Raw genomic sequence first — 22,877 nt, forward strand, 5'->3', positions numbered from 1 at the left:
AAGGAAGAAGTCAAACATGTTTCGATCGTTTTCCGGTAAACGATAATAACAAACAACAAACATATATCGAATATATATTCAAATTCTACATCGTGTCTGACAGTTAAATTTATTTGCTCCGTCGTCGATGAAACGACGATTTGTTAATAGTCGAGTAAATACTATATAAGTAGTATATTATTGAGATATACTACATAAACGCAAATAATTCTATTCTTTATCTAATTAATATCTGATTCTCACGGTATTCTCTTTTATTACAATAAAAAATAATTTTAAAAGATTTTTACTTATGTCATAAACAAACAAATGAGTTCGTTAAAAGAAAAAGAAATATTTATCGAATCGATAAATTTCTTTGAATTATTTCAACTTATATAGTTCCTTAAATTTGATCGACTTCAAAGTATGTTGTACAAAGAAAATTCTTGAAGATACACAAATCGAACATTCAAAAGATTCGCGGAACTATCATCCTCTATATCGCATGATGGAATAGTTCGTTTACAAAAGACGACTAAACCCACAATCTCCCCACCTCTTCGTTCGGTCCTTCGAATATAATCTATTTATAAACTTTCGTCTTATTGTGTACCGATTAGTCGTTCGAAGTACCACATCGTGTATCCTACAGCGATAAACGTGTAATTGAAATTATAATTTTGGCTAAATATTCGTACGAAATATGAGATATCATTTTTGTGGATACTTCATTGTGCAATCATAAGTGACGTTAATACCTGCGATTTCTTTCAAGTGATCGTGATCGATTCTTTTCTCTTTTCTTTTTCTTTTTTTTTTTTTTACATATAATGTAATAATTATACGTGAAAAATATATGATAATTACAATAGAATAGTAATAATAACAACGGGAATTATATATCATAAAGTTGTGTGAGTAGAAAAATTAACGGAATCGATTCGATCGATAGCGATCGTATTTTCGACAATTTTTTCGGCTATTTTTCAAATAATAACAATAATAATAACAATCAATCAATAAATCAATAGATAAATAAATAATATCATATTGAGAGATAGTGGTGGAAATATACATTAGAAAAAAAGATCCTATAGCGAGGATATCGAGCATAGAAGAGAACACTGCCACTGTGATCTCTACACTCGACCGAGAGAAGAACGAAATGGCAGGAGTGCGAGCAGCGTGCCGTAGTGTGCTATATAAATAATACTTCGCGCAAAGACAAATCAGTCGACTTGCGGCCGCCGTACCTGTCACGGTATAAAATGCAACGCCAATAACGTAGACATCGAAAAATTAATTTACCAAACAACATATATATATATATATTTATACATATATTTCGTTCGATCAAATTCAAAACCTTTCAATCCCTTTTTCTTTTTTCCTTATTTTCGTTTTCTTTTTCTTTTTCTTTTTTCTCCTTTCACCCTCTTTTCTCTTCTTCCTCTTCCTTCTTCGTTGTTTCTTTTTCTCTTTTTTGTCTTATTTATTTTTTAAAATTTGATATCCTGAGAATTGAAATCCCTTTTTCGATCGATCGATCGATCTATCGATCCAATCTATCATCAGTCGCAGAATCAAAGGAAGTTAAAAGAAGAGATAAAAGGAAACTTGTGAAACCCGTGAACGATCCGTGATCCACTAGAGCAAGGATGTCGCACGACAACTTAGGATTTACAGCGAGTACGGTGAGTTACAATGTGAACACAGAAAAAAAAGGAAAGAGAGAGAGAGAGAGAGAGAGAGAGAGAGAAAGTGGATATTATATATACCGATTCTTGTGAAAAAAGTGGAAAAATATCTATCTTGGTTAAGATGAGATCGACAACAAACTTCTCTTTTCCGTGTTGTGTATATAATGTGTGCGTACGTGTATACGTATATATATATTTGTCTGTTATGCCCTTTAAGGCGTATTAAGGTAGACTGTATATTGTAAAGCAATTCAATTTCTTTTTTCCTTTGTCTTATGCGTCGATGGTTACCAAACACTGATAATTTCAAAGTATTCCATTATGAAATAGTTTTCCTTCGTTCGAACGATTACTTGCATCTATTACGACCTGTTTGCATTTTTTTTCTTTTATTTTCGCGCATTATTTTGCTTTGTCAAATTCGAAAAATTCTATTGTTACGAAAAAAACAATATCTTTATTATAAAATGTAAAAATCAGTCTAACTAAGATTGCTATAGATTCATTTTTTTGAGGCTCCATCGACGAAATCGAAAATTTGACGTGAATGGAAATTTTTGACTTTGTTTTTTTTTTGTTCTTTCCTTTGAATTACTTCATTTTATGATTCGAGTGAAGAAAAGAGTGTTTACGCTTGGAAATCATTGAATCATTTCTGATAATATTATTACATTATTTGACATAATTTAAATCACTTATTTTGAAGATAAAAATAAAATTTTAATTCCTTTCGAAAACGAATTTTTATCTTATTAACAATATATATTGGCCATTATTAGATATAATATTTATTAATTTAACGTGAATTATCTCTATTTATATGAGAGTTTATCAAAAATAATTAGTAAAAACTTTTGCTAGAATAAGTACGTATACAAAATAAGCGACTAAAAAAGCTATGTCGTTAAAAATATTATCTACAACAAAATATTCTCTAGTATCTTGTAATTATTATGTGCGTACTACCTACGTAGACTGCATATTGCGATTGTCTATATCTTTATATATACATATGTATATAACAATCATACCTACTACGTTGTATCTTTTTCTTCTTTTTATCCTTTTAGCGTCACAAGCGTGTGCCCACGCCTTTTCTGTCTCTTCTCGAGCGTATCCTTCATTCGTGTCCTTTAAATCTGAGAGAACATTGACCTACATCGATGAGTGTGTACGCTCATGTTTCATTTACAGTTTTTTTCTTTTTTAATCGTTCCATCTCTCTCTCTCTCTCTATCTCCCTCTCTCTCTCTCTCTCTCTCCTTCTGTCTCTCTTTTTCTTTCTTCTCTATATTAAAGAAAAGATCACATGACCATATCTTTCGAATGAAAAATACGATAAGAAAAAATTAAAGGCGAGAAGAAAAGAAATGTTATTTAAAATATTTTTAACTATCGTTAAAATTGTTATAACATTTTTACTAGATCAAATATAAAAGTTTTCTCTCGATCGCGAAGGACAAATCGAACATTCGAACAACCATGCGAATGTCCTTCTTCTGATTCTATCTTGGCAATGAGCTCATTGTGAAAACTCGATATATTAATCATCTGATCATGAGAGAAATGGAAACAGTAAAAGTAAACATATGCAATAAAGGACTTTCGCTTTCCGAGCTATCGAGTTCAGGCAATAAATCAATCAGTTTGGATCTTTCGTTATCGATGCTAAAGTAGAAATTAAAAAACTTGATGTTTTCCTCTTGTTTTCGATTGGGTATTCTTCGTTATAATGTATTCTTTGCATGTAACGTCGACGATCATTTACGAACATTAGGATTTAATAATTTTTCATTCTTCTCTTAGTGACGTCACACACGATCGATATAAAATTAATTTTTGTAAAAATATTTAAACATTTTCTTTTTATAATTTTACTAACAATAAGTGATTTTAATCTATGTACGTTATAGGAAATTAAAAAGAAAAGTAAAGAGGAATTATGATGAATTAAATAGTAGTAAATTTTTAATTAAAAAGTACAAGCGTTTTCTTTTTACAAAAGTTTTGTCGATTACTTATGCGACAAGCTGTACATTTAGAAGAATCTGATTTTAATTTTTTTCTTCGCTTTAAAATTTCGCACGAGACTTCGTGATATAATTAACACTTGAGAAATTATCAAATTAGATCAATGATTTCGTAGGAGTTAAACGTAATATTTTATAAAACGATTAGAATCATCAATGATCGTTTGCGATCGATATGAGATTATCTGTGGAATATTACTCTTCCGAGTTAAAGACGTATTCGGTTTGAACCAGTTCTGTAACGACGATTAAATATTTAAGTTTGTCAGAGCCGAGCCAAGTCAATCACATTTCGAGCGTACCTTCTTTCGAGCGTTCATTCATGCCATTTCTTTTTTTAAAATGGACCCGCCATTCGATTCGATAGTATAGTCTTATTCGATCGTATAAGATAAATGTCATAATTCGATCGATCGATCGATTTAATTTCATATTCGATTTTGCAGATAGATCAATTTCCTTTTTTCTTTATGTTTCTTTTCTTTTCCTTTCTTTTTTTTTTATTTGTTTTAATTTTTTAATTTTCCTTTTTTTTTTTAATTTAATCGATAATCTTACATAAGAGAGATAATAGCAAGAGTATTTTACCATTCAATATTTCTTATTTCTTTTGTTATAAACTCTGTATAATGTATTTACATCGTATACATACGCATAAATCTTCACGGAAGAATTTCGATAAGATATATTTCGACGATGATTAATATATTTTTAATTTCGTTAAACAATTGCCTTTTTAAATCTTCGCAGACGTTTCTACTTAAAAAAATATTCATTATGACTCATTTTCGTTACGTTCATTAATAATTTATTATTAATCGAATCGTGTATCTTTTTATTTTTTCTATTTAATCTTCCTTCACATCTTTTTGTTTTTATCGGTAATTTATATGTTCGAAGAATCATCTTATAATCGTTTTGTCAAATCAGATTGGCTTATCTTAAAGGAGAAAACTTTTCCTATTAACAATAAAGTATTACCTACGAAATATTTTACTTCGATTACTCGATCTATCGTCGGATTTCTTTCGTGTTTTTTCAGATTAATCACGATGATAACGATTACAACTTGAGTTAACGTCGCATTCCTTTTTCGAACATCGAACCTACAAACGAGCCTCCGCGAATTTTTTTTATCGTTACTTTTTAATTAATTTTGACAATGCGTTTTCAAAGAAAAAAAAAAAATCGATAATCGATAACGAATAAGACTTGAACGAAATGAATAAGTGTATTACTTATACACTTATACATACATGCATGCATATATACATACATATATATGGCAAATAAGAGAGATTATTAAAAATTCATCAAACATATTATTTAATTGCGTTTTTTCTGATTATTATCTTTTCTTGAGATTAATTGATCGTCTGATCTATGATTATTGCACATTCGAAGTGATAAGAAAAAAGAAGAAAAACATAAGATCGGTTATCGCATATAAAAATTCTATCTGATTATCATTATTATTATATTAGTATTGTTTCATTTTTCTTTTCTTTCGCGTATTTCTATTTATTGGAATAAATATGATACGATCGTAAAAAATTTCTTCAAGTATTTAGGTTATCTAAATAATTTGAAGAAAGATTCTTATCGTAAAACATAAAAAATGTTCATAATAGTGGGGTGGGGGAAAAGTATATCAATAATTTTCAAACAAATATTTACACTTTCGATAGATTACTGCTGATAACGATGTGTTCAATAACATAACAATTAACATTAATTCTATGTTCAGTGGAAGAGCGATAATTTTTCTTTGCTTTAATTTTTTATAATTCGTTAGAGATAACAAATGTGTTAAGAAATCTCTTTAATCGATCTATAGATCACGATAGTTTGTTATTTGTATACGAGATGACTATCATTAGACTCTATTACTATAATATTTATCGAAGTACCGAAGCAAGTCACATTTAAAGTTCAAAGTTTAAAAGTTAAAAAGTGAATTGCTTAAAGGATAACATTAAGACGAATGTCTTCTAAGTGAAATGTTTGAAAGTTGATTGGTGAAAGAGATGTTCGAAGAAAATGAAGAAGAGTTTATTGAATTTAAAGTTTGACATAAACTACAGGATTCATTAATCAAGAATACTGAAATATTTCTTTTTCTCATTTTGTTCATTTTTTTTTTATTTAAATGCTAATAAAATATATATCTATGTAATACCTATATAATACCTATATATATTATATAGATATCTCTGTATAAATATATATATATATATATATATATATATATATATATATTTATGCATATATAGTGCATATATTTTCCTATAAATACAGAAAGACATACACACAATACACGTATACATTTATAATAGGAAAACAAGTCGTGTCTTTCAGAGTAAAAAAATTTAATCGAATACTTAAGAAAATATTCGCAACAACTCGAAAAATATGTTATTCACGTATATCCATTCATTCAATTCTTCTTGCGAATTTATCTTAACGAATTTACCTACCCCTTCTCCTCCCCTTCCAAAAAAAAAAAAAGAAAAAGCCATCTCTTACGACGACGGATACGAACGTGAAGACTCTTGGTTCACGCTTAATTAGAAGACTTCCGTTGGAAGAAAGCGTGTCACGAGTCTTAAACGAGCCTCTCTTCTTTGCGATTCTCGTATCTAATGTGAGCAAAAAATAAGAGAGGGATAATGTTACACGCACGGCTACCGAGTAGATTAATGTCGCTTGTTTTTCAAGGAAACGGAATCGTGCTGTGCGAAGGTGGTAGAAAAAATTTTAATCAACACGTTCATACTTTCTGCATGCGTTTGTTTAAATAAGCGGAATTCGTTTATCTCCTTCGACATTCGACATCGTTTCCGTTTCATTCATATAATTTTTATTGTGTCGTTGAATTTGCCTTTTGAGTTTACTAAAGAATTCCAATAACAAATATATTCCTTCCGTGCGTCTTCATCCCTTACTTCCTTTTTTATGTGATAAAAATTAGATAAGAAATTGATTTTTCTGAAAATTTTCTTAATTTAATCACAAATGAGTTATTATTAAGACGAAAGAATTAGGACGTCATTGTTAATGTTTCTGCCGATCGATTATCTTTCATGTAAGAAAAATGAAATCGTGCCGTGCAAAGGTGAATAAAAAATTATTCTAATCAACGAAATATTGTTCATACTTTTTGCATGAAATTTGTTTTAATAAGCGGAATTCGTTTATCTCCTTCGACATTGGACATTGTTTTCTTTCCATGTAATTTTCATGGCTTCGTCGAATTGATCTTTTGTATTCCATAAAAAATTCCGCTCAAAATTTTTTCCTCCCGAAATTATCTAATCTATATTAGTTTAATAAATTTTTTAATTCGATATCTTTTTATATCGATTTATACTTATGAAAGTTAATTGATTTCTTGATTAATCATCAAACAATTTAATAACGAATAGATTATCATTAAGATGACGAGAGAATTAGGACGTCTTTGTTTAGGACGTCTTTGTTTAGGATGTTTTTAATCGATTATCTTCGATACACGAAAGAAAAAGAAGGAGAAAGATAATATTTCATTGGGTAAATTTCCGATTGGTTGAAAACAAACTAGAGTATCTGGTCTTTCGTTGATCCACAATGACTCATCTTTAGAAGTTAGATAATTAAACGCGTGTAAAGCGTTTATATCGATCTCTATGATCAATTAACAACCGTATATGTAAGTACATATGTACGATTGTATGTACGATCTCGATTGGAAACTCGTGATATCGTTTTAAATTGTTCGTTGTGCAAAGATTCGGACTTGATATACTCTTCGAGATTTTGTTAGACAAATTTTCAAGATTAAAAAAGTGTACGTCATTCCAATGACATTGACTGATATGAAGAACTCTTTTTTCTTTTTTTTTTTTTTTTAAATTAAAATCATAATATAATCTTTGCAAGTATAATCAAACTTCATATGAAACGATTCCAATCGCATACACACACACACACACATACATCTTCGCACGCACACACACACACGTTATCGATATATACGTTCATTTGCAACTAGCTAGCAATGTTCTTTTTTTATACCAGCTTTTGGCCAAGAACTTGGACTTGCTCGAGAATATTTCAACATCTTCTTATCTTGCTAGCATAAACCTAGTATTAAGTAACGAAAAACGTTCACAATGAATCTGATGAAAAAAAAAAAATTGTATCAACAGGTGATGTCTAGTAGCATCAACAGATTCATCATTATCTCCCTTCGGGATGTGAAAAGAATGACCTTGTCGTACTCATTACGGGTGCTCTCGTTAAATTGACACGTGTAGTTTATCACGAAGATACGTCAACTTTTTATTCGAACAAAAATGATATTTACAATATATACACATATATATATACATACATACATACATACATACAACATTCATACATATATAAATACATATTATTGTTTTATTGTTATTCAATCGTTTTTACTCTTGTTTTCTTAAAGACCACGTCTATTTCTTTAAATGTTATAATTTAGATGTGACGATGCACATAAATATATATATTCTGCTACTGTATGAAAATACACATGAACATATATATCCTGCATAGCGTTACGTTATGCATTAACGAACATATGTCATCATGTACTGCAGAAAATACTTCTCATGTAGGATAACGCTTCAACGTAATAACTGATTATAAAGAATATAATATAATATAATAATATAACAGATATAATAATCGATTTAAAGTATATAAAATTCATAAAAAAGTTATCACTATATTAAATTCTATACTAAATTTCTCTATTAAAAATCAAATTGTACAATAAACTGTAAAATTTGCTTTCCGTGTCATCAATAATTCGGACAAGTGATGTTAAATAATATAATTAGAGAAAAGAAAAAAATGAAAAAGAAAATAAACCTATACAAACCTTCATTCGTAGACGAAACACATAATATCGTAACGTGATAATGTATCGACATTGATAAACGTTCAAGAATGCGTAACAAAGCAAAAATGAGGAAAGAAAAAAGAGTGGGGATAATGAATTGGCTTCCACCAGACGACTTCGCACGTTTCTGGTTTATCTCACGAACAAATTTTCTTAATGTTAATTGCTAAGCATTTTTTTTCTTTTTTTTTTTCTTTCCTTTTTCCTCTTCGAATTTTTCGTTCGTCCTTGACCAAAGTAACTCCTCGAGGTCGTCGATTATTTGCCTATGTCTCTTTCTCTTTTTTCAAGTTAGTTATTTCTCTCTCTCTTATGAATTTCTGAATGCAGAAAAGCAAATTGTTTTACTGATTTATACATTGTCACAGAATAAATTCTTTCTTCTAAGTTATTGATTTTAAAGAAGAATCCACGTCTTTATTCGTTTTGTTAATTAATAATAATATAATATCGATCGAGATATTTTCGAATAATATTTTTTTTCATTGTAATAACGGGATTATTAAAATAAACGAAAAAATAAAAAGAAGACATATGTTACCGATTCTTGTTATAATTAATCAACACGTACGTTGTTCGTTCTTTCGTGTAAGTAAAAAAAAAAAAAAAGAAGAGAAACAAAGATAAAAGAAGAAAAAGAAAAAACAAATATAAGAGAGTAGCGTTTGAAGATCGATGTTAATTAAAATGTCATACCTAGTTTCGGTTAACGTTATAGTTACGAAATAAATTAGAATTATTATCGAGAGTATGTTAGGGGCAATTGATAATTGCCGATTTGTGGTTGCGTTAACTCGATTATCTCTGAGCAATAAATATCAATCTTATGTTTCTTTTCTTTCTTTTTTTTTGTTTTTATCTTCTCTTCGTCTCCCCATTCTCTCAAAATCAAATCTTTCCATTTGAGACGTGAGATATCGCGAGATCTTTCGATCACGATCGAGACCGTTATCAAGATATATTATTGGATCTACTAGAGCAGATGTGTCGATTCTCTATTATTACATACACGGATCTTCAGTATCTGCATACATACATAAATACATATATGTATACTTTGGTCATAACTTATACTCGTATAAGGGATAATAAATTCCAAGAGTAAAATCGTAACACTCTTCTGACGGCGATTCTTCTCGTTATCGTCTTCATTGTCGGATCGTTGTAAATCTTCCGTTACGATCGTTACGCAACTATTAGCGCTTATGCTAAAGGCTGTTCCATGAGAAATAAGAGAAAAAGAGAAGGGAAGAATCAGAGATGGAGATGAAGATAGAAAATGATTATTTACATACATTCAGCAAATTATTTTCTCGCGTATAATGAACGCAAGCAAAAAGCAAAAGAAATAATATTAAAAGAACAAAACAAAAGGATACAAAAAATAAAACAATAAAAATCGAGAAAAAGGAAAGAAAAAAGATCGACTAGCTGTAACAATCGATAATATATTCTTGTAAGTTCATTGGTATTCGAAAGGAACCGGATTGTCAAGTAGATACGTTCGTTCTTGATCAGACAAGCTTACAGGAAAACCACAGACTCACGTGTTTCCTTGTACGCGTACATACCTCGAATACACTTTAGATTTTTATCTTGTTATTTATTTATTTATTTTATCATCATCGTCATCATTATTATTGTTATATTATAATTATAATGATAATGCTATATTATTATTATTATTATTATTATTATTATTATTATATTTTATAATAATATTTTATAATAATATTTTATATTATTTTATAATAATAATAATAATAATAATGCTTTCGTGCTTACAACATGGAAATAATAAAAACGGGACAACAATATTTGATCGATTTGTTTTTACGAAACGTGTAAACGGATGCAATTAGAAAATCGTCTTTTTCTTTCCTATAAAAGGTGCTACGATTGGATCCTTTTTGAAATATGAGGGACGTTCTTCCGTTGAACACACATTACTGGACGATATTTTACGCTCGTAATTCAAACAAGCCGTGATAAATAAACGTGCGGAAAACGGAGGAAAACGTCCGCTCGGTCCGCGTCCACTTCCCTAACGATTTTTCAAACGAATGGGAATATTTATGACATTTTCGCTGCCACGTACGATCGATCCAGCAATTACGATTCTTTCGTAATCGATTTCTACGTTGTCTTTTGATTATAAATTCGATTGTCGGTATATCTACTAGGAATTATTTACAGGCTTGAAAGAAAAATATTTACCGCGATAGTTACATACGTTTTTCAAACGATTTAACGAGAAATTTATGTATCCGTATAAACAAAGGAAATATATAGGACGAACAAAATGTTCCTAGGTGGGCTAAAACTTGTTATCTGATTTTTAAATATCAATTGTCTATTATTTTTCGAAAAGCTTTTTAAACTTGTCTTGTAATTTTACGTGCTAGTCGTCGTAGTTTTGCAATTTGAAAAAAAAAGAAAAATAGAAAGAAATAGAAATTACTTTACGAGGTCTTAGAAAAGAGCAATTGATTTTTAATATGTCTTATATTATATATTACATTTTAAGTAATGATATTAAATATATTACATTTTTTATCTTCGATTTATCTTCTTTTCTCTTACGATGGAAACTTTTCTTTTTCTGACGATGTGAAACGGATATAATGATTTTAATGTATCTTTTGTTTCTCAGGAAATTCATACATATATGTATGAATGTACGCATGTACATATTTATGTACATATGTATGTAACAAGTTGAAAGTAGAATTTTAAATCAATAAAATGACTACGCAGTGACGTAAATTAAGACAAATTGTAAGAGATTTTGGCGGACTAATAAAAAGAACCTCTTCCGTTCTTTATATAGTCGTTTCTTTGATAAGATTGCCGAATGATTTGTTATACTTCTCGATGTAATACCGAATGTATCGCGAAAATAATATATGTCGTTAAAAAAAGTTTCAAACTGATCGACTATTAATCAGATAACATTTTTTCAAAATAAATTAACGCTCTTATAATTCTACCTTTTTTCAGGATGCTTTGGAGCCGAAAGGATGGCACTCGAATCCCGTACCGATGCAACATAAGTACGTAAACGTTTTAAAATAAATAAATCATGTTTCCTTCAGGGAAAACCAATGACTTATACAAAATAATTATTCACAATATGTTTTAATATTTTTTTTATTCTTATTTTTTCTTTTTCTTTTGTTTTCTCTCTAACAGACCCGCCCAAAAAAATAACCGATCTAGTATTTATACGTTGGAACTAGAAGAGAAGAAGAAAGGTATTCAAGAATACGACGATGATTATGAACCATACGACCATAGAACGGTGGCACATCCGACCACGTTAGTATCATACTAATTTATAATTTCAATCATATCTATATAAATGTCATGTCTATGTTAATTATCAGAACTATTTTGATTGATCTCTCTCGTACTTCAAAATTCTTGTTTCTCTTTTTTTCTATTCATTTTTTAACGATATTATTATAATATTTGTTCTCTTAATATGTAATATGAAGTTATGTTATAGCAGTACTCGTTTATTATAGTTTAAACAAATATTTTTTGATCGTGATAAAAATTTGAGAATAAATGATATATTGCTCGATTAGTATAATCTATGTACTCATATGCTTTGAATATAAAATATATTTCTTATATTCATATCTTGTCACGTTTAGATAAGGATAAATAAATTTCTGAGATTTAATTGAAGATATATTTTGAATTTTCATTTTTAAGAACGTTCCCACGACATATATACGTATTTATATGCAGGATGTTCCGTTTTAAATAAAATCATCAAATATTTTATATGGATATTGTATTATCGCAGTTTTCCAGTAAACATCTAATAATCAATGAATTCATTCGAGTAATGTTTTTTTCCTTGCTTGTAAGTTTTTTGCATTCTTTCTTTCTTTCTTTATTTTTATTCATACATCGTTAAAGTTGTAATCATTTTTAGCATTTTTTAGCAATCATAAAGAACATTGAATATACTAGCTATTCGTTAGATTCTCATCATTTTTTTCACAATTTATGTTAGCCTTAAAATGTTGATTTCCATTAAAAAAAAAAATAGTTACGACTTTCGTAATAATCTTGACCATAATTCCCAATATGAAATAGTTACAATGCATATTATATTTTTTTTCCAAAAATCTAGTAACTTTTATTTCGAAACATTTCTTTATAAAACCAATTGGATCGGATATATTTGTTCATATCGTTTAAAATGAAATAATCCTCTATATTAGGTGCTTTTTTTTTATTTAATAAATACCATTATTATATTTATATTTGCAGAAGTGTGGAGACTTTATTCCATCTACTGAAAGGTAGCTTAGGTACTGGTATTCTTGCAATGCCAATGGCCTTTCACAATTCGGGATATGTGTTAGGCATGATCGCTACAATAATCATAGGTTTACTTTGCACGTATTGCATGCGAATACTCGTTACTTCGATGTATGTTCTCTGTAAAAGAAAAAAAGTAGCATCCATGACTTATCCTGCGACCATAGAAGCTGCTCTCGAGGAAGGTCCAGCATGTTTGAGGCGGTTTTCGAAATTATCGATGTAAGTAATATGATTATTATAATACGATTACTAAATTTATATATATATATATATAAAATTTGAAATATTTTGGAGATATTTTATATATATTTATATAAATTTTGTTTATGTGTAATATATTATATATTGAATATATTTAACATATATATTTTTTATTTTTTAATATAATATATTAAACAATATATCATATATCATATATCATATTATTTATATATTTCATATATAAATCATATATAAACATATTTATGAAAATGTTTAATAAATTTTATTTTCTTCTCTCTCTCTCTCTCTCTCTCTTTCTATATATATATATAATAAAAAATATTAAATATATATATAAAAAATAACTGTTTTTTTTTACAGACACGTAACAAACACTTTCCTTCTGATTTATCAACTGGGCAGTTGTTGCGTCTACGTCGTGTTCATTGCAAATAATTTAAGAAGGGTTAGTACTACGATTATTTTTTCAAATATTTTATCGTATTTACTTTGCTTTATAAAAGATTTAACGTACGTACGTACGTACTTACTGCATTCGCGAACGTATATATTCGAATGTTCCCGTCGATTTATATCGTCGGTAGAGAAAAGGAGTAATCTAGGTCAGGGAAACACACCGCAGGAATAGTATTGCGGATTAGACATATCCGATGTAATTAATACTTAACGCATGAGTCAAGGTGATTGAATTTTCACGCGCGAACCTTTCAATTCTAAAAATTTCGATATCCAAATATGGATGCAATCAAAATAATAATTCAACTCGAAGGACGTACGAAATCGACGTTTCCTGCGTTAGTGTGAGTTGCATTAGCAAAAAGAGAATGTATGAGTTCAAGAACGTGAAATCGATTACTCAATCGAGACACTAACTCACGTTAGTTCTCTTTTTAAATACTTTCGAAATAGTAGAATGAAAAGATTTGAAACGACTTTTTTCTATTTTTTTTCTTTTCTTTTTTTTTTCCTTTTTCTTTTTGTTCAGTTAACTTTTAATATATATATATATATATATATATATATATATATATATAATATAACAAAGCGTATTGATATACCGATTTAATGAACAATGGGTTAGTTTGTTCTTGCTACAATTAGATGTAACATGCCTTAAGTAGGTAGGTGATACGTAATATAATAGTATGTAGTTATCGTACTATTACGACACTAGCTATTACGACAAGTGAATAGAGCTTGCGGAAGGCAATGTGCTTGTCGCGTAAACCAGAATCTCGTCTCTCTTTACTTGATTGTATGTGATAGAACACGTGTATCCATATAAGGAGGGAGGGGAATAGATACATGTATATGTATAAACACATATAACCATTATACACACATTATCCCAGTATTACGATGATACAACCTAGGAGAGGATTACAGAAAATATAGAAAAAATCGATTTCATTCGAGCTTTCGTATATCGAAAATATCAAATTTGAATATTCTCCGAGCGTGCATGCATTTAATTATATTTTGATTGATCTCGATCTCGATATAGATCGCATGTTATTTATAAATAGTATTAATGTCGACATAATATTGATAAAGAATTAACATTACGTATGATGCACGTGCAAATATATATTATTTATATTTAATATTATTACATATATATATATTAATTATATAAATATGTAAATTAAAAATATGTAAATTATTAAATATAAATGTATAAATATGTAAATTAATAGTACACATTCATTTACATATTAGACTCATATATATATATATACACACATGTATTATATATTATATATATGTGCGTGTGTGTATATTAGCTATTTGATAAACGAATTAGTGTTGCGACAGATACGTAAAAAATTTGTGTTCACTTTTTCTTCGTTTCTCATTCGTTTTTCCCTTCATTTCCCTTCATTTTTCATGCGCGAAAGTTTTTGATATCGGGTTAATGCACCTGCAATTGATACGTACTCCAACGGCATCGGTATGCCGCTCACCCGGTTGTGTAACGTCCGTCGATCGGATCGTGGAAATATCTCTAACGTAACGTATTCCAAAGTCACGTGCACGTACACCTTATCGTTTATACGAGGAGATTAGGAAACTCAAACAGAAAAATAAGATTTGGCTGTCAGATTAAATAAGACGAGAGATTTAAGAAGCACTTTTACGCGATAACATTTAAGAACAATAAGAAACATTTTAACGGCGAATTATATATGATAATGCTGAATTATACTTGATCATGATTTATTTGTGTTATTTTATTTATTTTCTTCTTTCTTTTCTTTCTTTTCTTCTTCCTTTTTTTTTATATCAATTATATTTTTCTTATCGGACATAACTGAAAATAACAACAATGTTAAATTTTTATTTCTGCATTTTCCCAAAGAAAAACTTTTCTTTTTTTTTTCTTTTTCTTTTTATATATTTATTTATATATATATATTCGCATATATTTTTAATAGAGTCCCGTTGATCGTAACAACATTCGTTTAGATATTCAAAATATTATTTTTTTTTGATTTTAATAAATCAACTCTCATCTCTAGATTAAAATTTAATTCCTTTGTAAATTTCATATAAGAAAGTGTATAAATAAATCAAGATAAAAGAACTGTTACTAGTATTAGAGTATAGTCTCTCACATCGCATTATATCGCACATAATTTAATCTAAGAGGATTTATAACTTTGTAACCAGTCGCGAACTAAAAATATTATCTTAAGTGTTTGATTCGTTTTCGTTGGTTAGAGCAAATATTTCTTTGTACGTTTTTATCTATTATATTTTCTTACGTCTATGAACATAGTCTGTGAACTATTATTATTAAAGATATTTATATAGGTTTTCTATTGCAAAATAATATTGTCATCATTGAGATTTCATTATTCTTAAGAAATTTTTTTTCTGATATGAAATTGAGAAAAAGAGAGAGAGAGGGAGAGAGAAAGAAAGAGAGACGTAATGATTTATATTATTTTAATCTTAATAATCTTAATATATAAATAAAATTTTATCTTAATATTATTTTGATTATTCATCGTTTAATCTTGAATTATTGAAACATAGTCATCTTTTAATGATTAATAAACGTGTTAATAACGAATGTTGTTAAACGTTAACGTAGCGTACATTCGCGATGAGTTTAACACTCTTTACACAGTAGTATTATACAGTTATATGCGCATGAAAAAGGCACACCTGACACATCACTATAAATCTGAAACGACCGAATCTAAACGATTTGCCTTCGAAGTTGTGCCAATTGTTTAGAGTTTAGACGATAGACAATATCAACGACAGTCGGTGAATCGACGAATGTTAATCGTTTCGTTTCCAAGAAGCATAAACGAATGAAAATATATGTAGATATGTATGCATAAAAGAAGAAGAAGAAGAAGAAGAAGAGGAAGAAGAAGAGGAAGATGTATTTCGAATTCAAAATTTGTCTTACGATAAAACATTCTTCGAATTTCATTTCAATATTGATGAATGGATCTATTAGATCTACGCATATGAAATTAGAATGGTTCTTTTATTTTCTTCTTTTTTTCCTTTTTTTTTGTTTTCTTTTAGATGTTTCCTTCACGTCTCATTTTATAGTGACATACATACATATACACACATATATATAACGATATTACAAAGGTATCATTGTTTTGACTGCTCTATAATTTTGAAACCTTGCGAATATGATCTTCGTAATATACACAAGATCATATTATAAAATAATAAAAGTGGATCGCGCGAGGACCGTGTTTGAGAGAAAAGAAAAAAATATTTTTTAATCAACGTGAAATCATTTGTTATGACATATATTTGTTATTTCTGCTTATTTTATTTTATTTTTATTTCTTCTTTTTTTCCTTTTTTTTTATATACGTTCGAAAAAAGAAATTGTATGGAGAATGGTATGATAATATTCTCCAATTACTTTCTTTTTCTTTTTCTGTTTTTTTCTTCTCATTGATGTATATATATACATATATATATATATATATATATATATATATATATATATTCCTGTGGAGAGCAAATTGCTAGTATCGAAGGAGATCGTAAAAAAATTTAGTATATAAAAGAGTTTCACTCTTACGATCGTTAAAACGATTTATTGGATTGTTAAAAAACAAATAAATACAACAAAAAAAAAAGAACGAAAGGAGAAAAAAGGAGGAAGTAAAGAAAGAAAGAATGAAAGGGAGAGAAGTACTAAAAATAATTTTTCTCTTTTTCGATGTTTAATATTTCGCTTAACTCTGAATTACTTATGATCGTGCTCGTAATCGTCATCAATTATTTTGATGAAGAACGGCAAGCCAGATTTGGCATGCATAAGAACTAGGTACCAAAATAACCGGAAAGCTACCTTAAAATCAATTCACATAATTCAGTTAATATTTCGATCGGAGTGACTTTAACGTTTTATTGTGTGTAATTTAAATGTACGCATTTTACTGCAGTCTCATTGTAAGTTCACTCACCGATCTTTCGTAACACAATTGTTCTAACATAAATTACGTAGACCGAACGAAAATAGAATACGAAGTGTGTGAATCGAGCTTTAAAGTTGTTTTAGATAGGACAGATTTTGAAAGTCGTTCATATTCTAATAAAACGAATAAACGCTGAAATTTATATTTTGAGAAGAGAAATGAAGAAATAAAAAACAAATTAGAAAACACGTAGTACATCGTACGTATGTATGTACGTATATACGTACATACGCATGTATGTATTATATATCAATTAAGAAATTGCCCATGAGCTATCCTTGCGTCATGATGTTATGCAATATGAAGGTTAGATGCGTCGATGAGAAATGTTATGTGTCAAATGCGTACGAGCTCATTTCCGTTTGGCCTTGAATTAAAGAAAACACACGGACATCTATTCCGAACACTGACATTTGGCTTTTAACGATACGATCTATCGAATTTGTCGGGATTTTCTATCGATTTTAACAATTCTCTTTTTTTGCTCTTTTTCTCTTTTTTCTTCCTTTCTTTTCTTTTTTTTTTCTTTTTTTACCTAAATCCAAGTTTCGAGAGGGAAAAGAAAATAGAAAGAGGAGAGAATTTATCGTTGATTTACTTGGTGAACACGAAGTCATTTACTTTCTCTTTGAGAAATTATACGATAGATCGCTAACCGTGACGAGTTTAGTTTCATTCATATTATGTTTCTCTTTGTCTCTTTCTATCCCTCTCTCTCTTTCTCTCTTTGTCTCTCTCACTCATTTTTCCTCTCATTTGAACATGAATGCAATCATCTATGAACGTTTACCGCTAGTAGATACGTATATACGTACATATGTATGTACATATGTATCCATCTGTGTTTGTACATATGTATGTATGTGACTCAGAGCAACGAGCAATTTCCACAGAATTTCCACACAATTTCCACATCCGACAGTAATTATCCAGTACTCGCGACAGCGTGGCAAGCGCGAAGAGAAGGCCACCGCAATCGATTATGGTTGATTATAGTACTCGATGACTATTAAATGATTCTTTGGAAATATGGAATCCGATGAATGTTTTATCTTAATAAAATTAATTGTTTCTTTCTTTTTTTTTGTTCTCGATATCTCACAATCGCCGATATGAGTTCCTAGCGAATAAAAAGGACTAACAAAAAAATCATGCATCGAAATTATGCAAAACTCGTATAAGATTGGTTATAAAATGTATTTTCATTTTTTATCGCAATAAATTAGATTATTTAAATATCTAATAACACTTAAATCTTTAATAACGTGAAAGATTTTCAATCTAAATGATAGTTCTTGTTATCGTTATCACATTAATAAGAGTCTCGTATTAATATTTGATGAATTGTTTGATCGAATATATATATATATATATATATATATATATATATATATATCTTAATTCGTACGAAAATATTCGCAAATTAAACTCACAAATTATTTCGATCACTTGAATAAATACATATGTTAAAGAAATTTGAATTCATTTGAGTTGTAATTTATATTTTGTAATTAATCACGCTGTTATCTTTAGACTGCGCTAAATTAATTTTAATATCACGATAGGTATCGCTGTCTCTCGCATTATGTAAATAAACAATTTACGAAGGTGTTTAACGCGAATCTAATCATTTCATACGTTTGTGATGCGATCAAAGTTACCTACACGTAACTATAATTATGTATAATATTTCAGATCATTTTCTTTTTCCTTATCCTCTATTATTTTCAAGTTTTCCATCTCTTTTTTTTTTCTTATTCGTAGAATCGTATTTTTTTCCTGATATCGTATTTTTTTCCTGAATCTTAGAAATACAAAAATAATATTTATCTGTTTTTCTTTTTTGTTGTTTTTATCCAGGCATTCGACAGTTTTCTTCCCGATCACATAAGGATTCATATGACCGACAAAATATACATGCTACTTATACTGTTGCCATTGATATTTATTAACTGGATTAAAAATCTAAAATTTTTGGTGCCTTGTTCAAAAGTTGCCACTACAGCGACGTTCGTCAGTTTTGGTATTATATTGTATTATATATTCAAGGATCCTTTATCCTTTGACGATCGTGAACCAGTTGGAAAGATTGAAAATTTTCCACTTTACTTTGGCACTGTACTCTTTGCTCTCGAAGCTATAGGTGTGGTGAGTTATTTATTTAATCACGTTACTATATGATTTTTTATCTTTTCTTTTAACTTTTTTTTTTATTTTGAAGATACTCCAGAAAATAATGAGGAGAAAAAAGAAAATAATGATAATAATAATAATAATAATAATAATAATAATAATAATAATAATAATAACAACAACAACAATAATAGTAAATTAATAAATTAATAAATTATACAGATCATGCCATTGGAGAACGAGATGAAGACGCCTAGACATTTCACAGCTCCATGTGGTATTTTAAACATTGGTATGGGCATCATCGTCATTTTATACGCCGGAATGGGATTTTGTGGATATATACGTTACGGTAGTGACATCAAAGGCAGCATCACGTTAAATCTTTCATCTACGGAGGCATTAGCGAAATGTGTACAAATTCTTCTCGCATTGGCCATTTACTTCACACAACCGATTCAATGTTACGTCGCGATCGACATAGTATGGAACGAATATCTTAGTCCACGTCTTGAAAAAAATTCATACAGAAAGTTATGGGAATATTTCGTCAGAACTGGCCTTGTACTCATCACAGGTAAATATATATATATATAATAATTATCAATAATAAAGTAGATAAATGTGAATAAAAACATTTTTTAAATATGACTTAATTTCACAAGGAAATATTAAAAAATAAAAAATTATATTCTATATGTATATATTTTATAATTCTTCTATGCTTGTTTATCATATATAAAATGATTATATTATTTTTCGTATTTTTCTTTTTTAGCTCTATTGGCCATCGCAGTCCCAAGTTTGGAATATTTCATATCACTATTCGGTGCCCTATGTCTCTCAGCTCTTGGTTTAGGATTTCCAGCGATCATTCAACTCTGCACATGTTGGAAGGAAGCCGATCGATCGACCAAGGCGTTCATGCTGATGAAGAATTTAATCATTGTTGTAATCGGAGTTATCGGTTTGGTAGTTGGAACTTATACGAGTTTACGAGAGATCTTCGAGAAGGTCATATTAAAGAGCACAAATTGATCGATCGATGATTAGGGGAAAAATACTGATGAATGAAACTTGACTAGTGAGAGTATACCGGAATGCTCTCAGTCACGAGATAGTAACCGGGAATAAAATTGTGATATATATAATATATGTATGTATTTGTACAACCAAGAGGGTGGAATATGTATAATAATATTTTTTTCGTCGTGCAGGGATAACTTAATTAACAACCACGTCGTATAAAATCGATGAAATCGATCATCGACCTGGACGACAACGAGATATTCGATATCCTCGAGAATCTTGGTGCGAGATAACGATCTTATTATCTTATTTTTAAAATAATAATAACGCTAATAATGATAGTAGTGCGCCGATAAAATTGTGTCGTCGACTACCGAATAGTTTTTTTTTTCTTTTTTAAATCGGTGAAAGTAAAAAGATTATACAACATAAAAAGAAAGAAAAGAAGAAGAAAATAAACACGAAGGAACGAAGTTTCCGAAATGCGTGCTATTATGTACATATGTCGTCGTGACCAATCGTAAAAAATCGTACACTATGAAGTCGTCGACGAATTATATATATATATAATATATGTGACAAACAAATGAGAATAATACACACAGAGTCGATTGTTTTGATAAAATCTCTGTACATATGTCTATTTGTCTCTCTCTCTCTGCTTTTGTTTTTTCTAATGTCTCTCTCTCTCTCTCTCCCCCTTCTCTCTCTCTTTATTACATATGTATATCGAATTTGAGCGATTCTAAGCTCGATCGTGTACGTTGTAGGTAAATTTTTTTTCTGTTTTTTTTTTTTTTATATTATAATATATTTAATTAATTAACGTAATATGTATGTCACGCTGTGATAACGAATGAGAAAGAAATAGTTAAATTATATATATATATATACACACGCAAATACGCGCGCGTAAACACGCACACATACGCATACATACACACGCAAATAGTTATATTTTACGATTCGTAGAATCGAACTGATTTTTAAAACTATCAATTATAATCCGATGTGTATAACGTGATTCGTACGATGTTGATAATGTTATAATATTAGAATTCATTGTGTATACTGTTAATTAAATATGTTTAGAATAAAAGAAAAAAAAAATAAAAATAAAAATAAAAATAAAAAAGAAAAGAGTATTTGGAATGATATTAATGAAAAGAAGACGAAAAGAAAAGAAGATTAAAAAAAAAAAAGGAAGTCCCTATACGATTCGTTCTCTTGGAAGAATTAATTCTTTTAAAATACGCGCCAGAAATGAGCGAGATATCGATTGGTTTATTATTCCGTTCGACAGATGGCGCCTGTTATTGGCTACGTACCGTATGGATCGCACAAGAGGGTGGTCGGTCCACCTACCCTCGTATGAGTTCTGAGGGATAGAGAGGACCGATTACGAAGGAAAGACAAGTGCGAAACATAGATACATTCAAGAAAGAGTAGTAAATTGAGAAATTGAATTTTTCCTTTTTTTTTTTTCTACTTCTATATTAGACGGACGCATCTAAACGTAAGAGAGATATATATATTTATATATTAGTCTCGCGTTTGACCGCGTAAATTTTTATTTGAGACATCGAACGCACGTGGGAGAGTCGCCTCTCGTTCACCCTCCTCTCTGTCCCTTCTGTGAAAGTGCCACTACTACTTTCTTCTTCTTCTTCTTCTTCTTCTTCTACTACTACTACTGCTATTATTACTACATTCTTCTTCTTCTTCTTCTTCTTCTACTACTACTACTACTACTACTACTACTACATACTCCTTCTTCTACTTCTACTTCTTTTTATTTTCTACGTGAGCTACGTGATAATCCTAAACGTAAGTTGCGATTCTTGTATAAAACCATGATTCGTTCAATAAAGTTCCATTTATACATCGAAAGATTGAGATGACAACGATAACAAGAATAATCATTTCAATCGATCCATATGCACCTTAGAGCTCTTTTCGTAGCAAAGGAAGAGAGAAAGAGAGAGAGAGAGAGAGGGACTCGATGGCACCAACGATGCTCTAGAATCACGGGCATCTGTCTAAGGCACGCTATACA

General features: G+C 29.3%; 1 protein-coding gene across 1 annotated transcript; it reads left to right on the forward strand.

Moving 5' to 3' along the window:
* Window positions 1-880: 880 nt before the first annotated feature.
* Window positions 881-21,446, forward strand: LOC127061604 (proton-coupled amino acid transporter-like protein CG1139). The gene is made up of 8 exons (XM_050988708.1): window positions 881-1,676; window positions 11,631-11,683; window positions 11,823-11,948; window positions 12,918-13,190; window positions 13,554-13,638; window positions 19,520-19,807; window positions 20,015-20,369; window positions 20,571-21,446. The coding sequence occupies exons 1-8, from the start codon at window positions 1,641-1,643 to the stop codon at window positions 20,828-20,830; spliced, it is 1,476 nt and encodes a 491-aa protein (XP_050844665.1). The 5' UTR covers window positions 881-1,640; the 3' UTR covers window positions 20,831-21,446.
* The last annotated feature ends 1,431 nt before the right edge of the window (window positions 21,447-22,877 follow it).

This window comes from Vespula vulgaris, chromosome 1 (assembly GCF_905475345.1).
Source record: "Vespula vulgaris chromosome 1, iyVesVulg1.1, whole genome shotgun sequence".
Taxonomy (NCBI): Eukaryota; Metazoa; Arthropoda; class Insecta; order Hymenoptera; family Vespidae; genus Vespula; species Vespula vulgaris.

What these genes read in the sequence shown, in the direction of transcription:
- LOC127061604 (XM_050988708.1), top strand. Translation starts at nt 1,641, where the DNA reads ATGTCGCACGACAACTTAGGATTTACAGCGAGTACG. An exon ending in TAGGATTTACAGCGAGTACG is followed by an intron (nt 1,677 to 11,630) that starts GTGAGTTACAAT and finishes ACCTTTTTTCAG; the next exon opens with GATGCTTTGGAGCCGAAAGG. An exon ending in TGGCCTTGTACTCATCACAG is followed by an intron (nt 20,370 to 20,570) that starts GTAAATATATAT and finishes TTTCTTTTTTAG; the next exon opens with CTCTATTGGCCATCGCAGTC.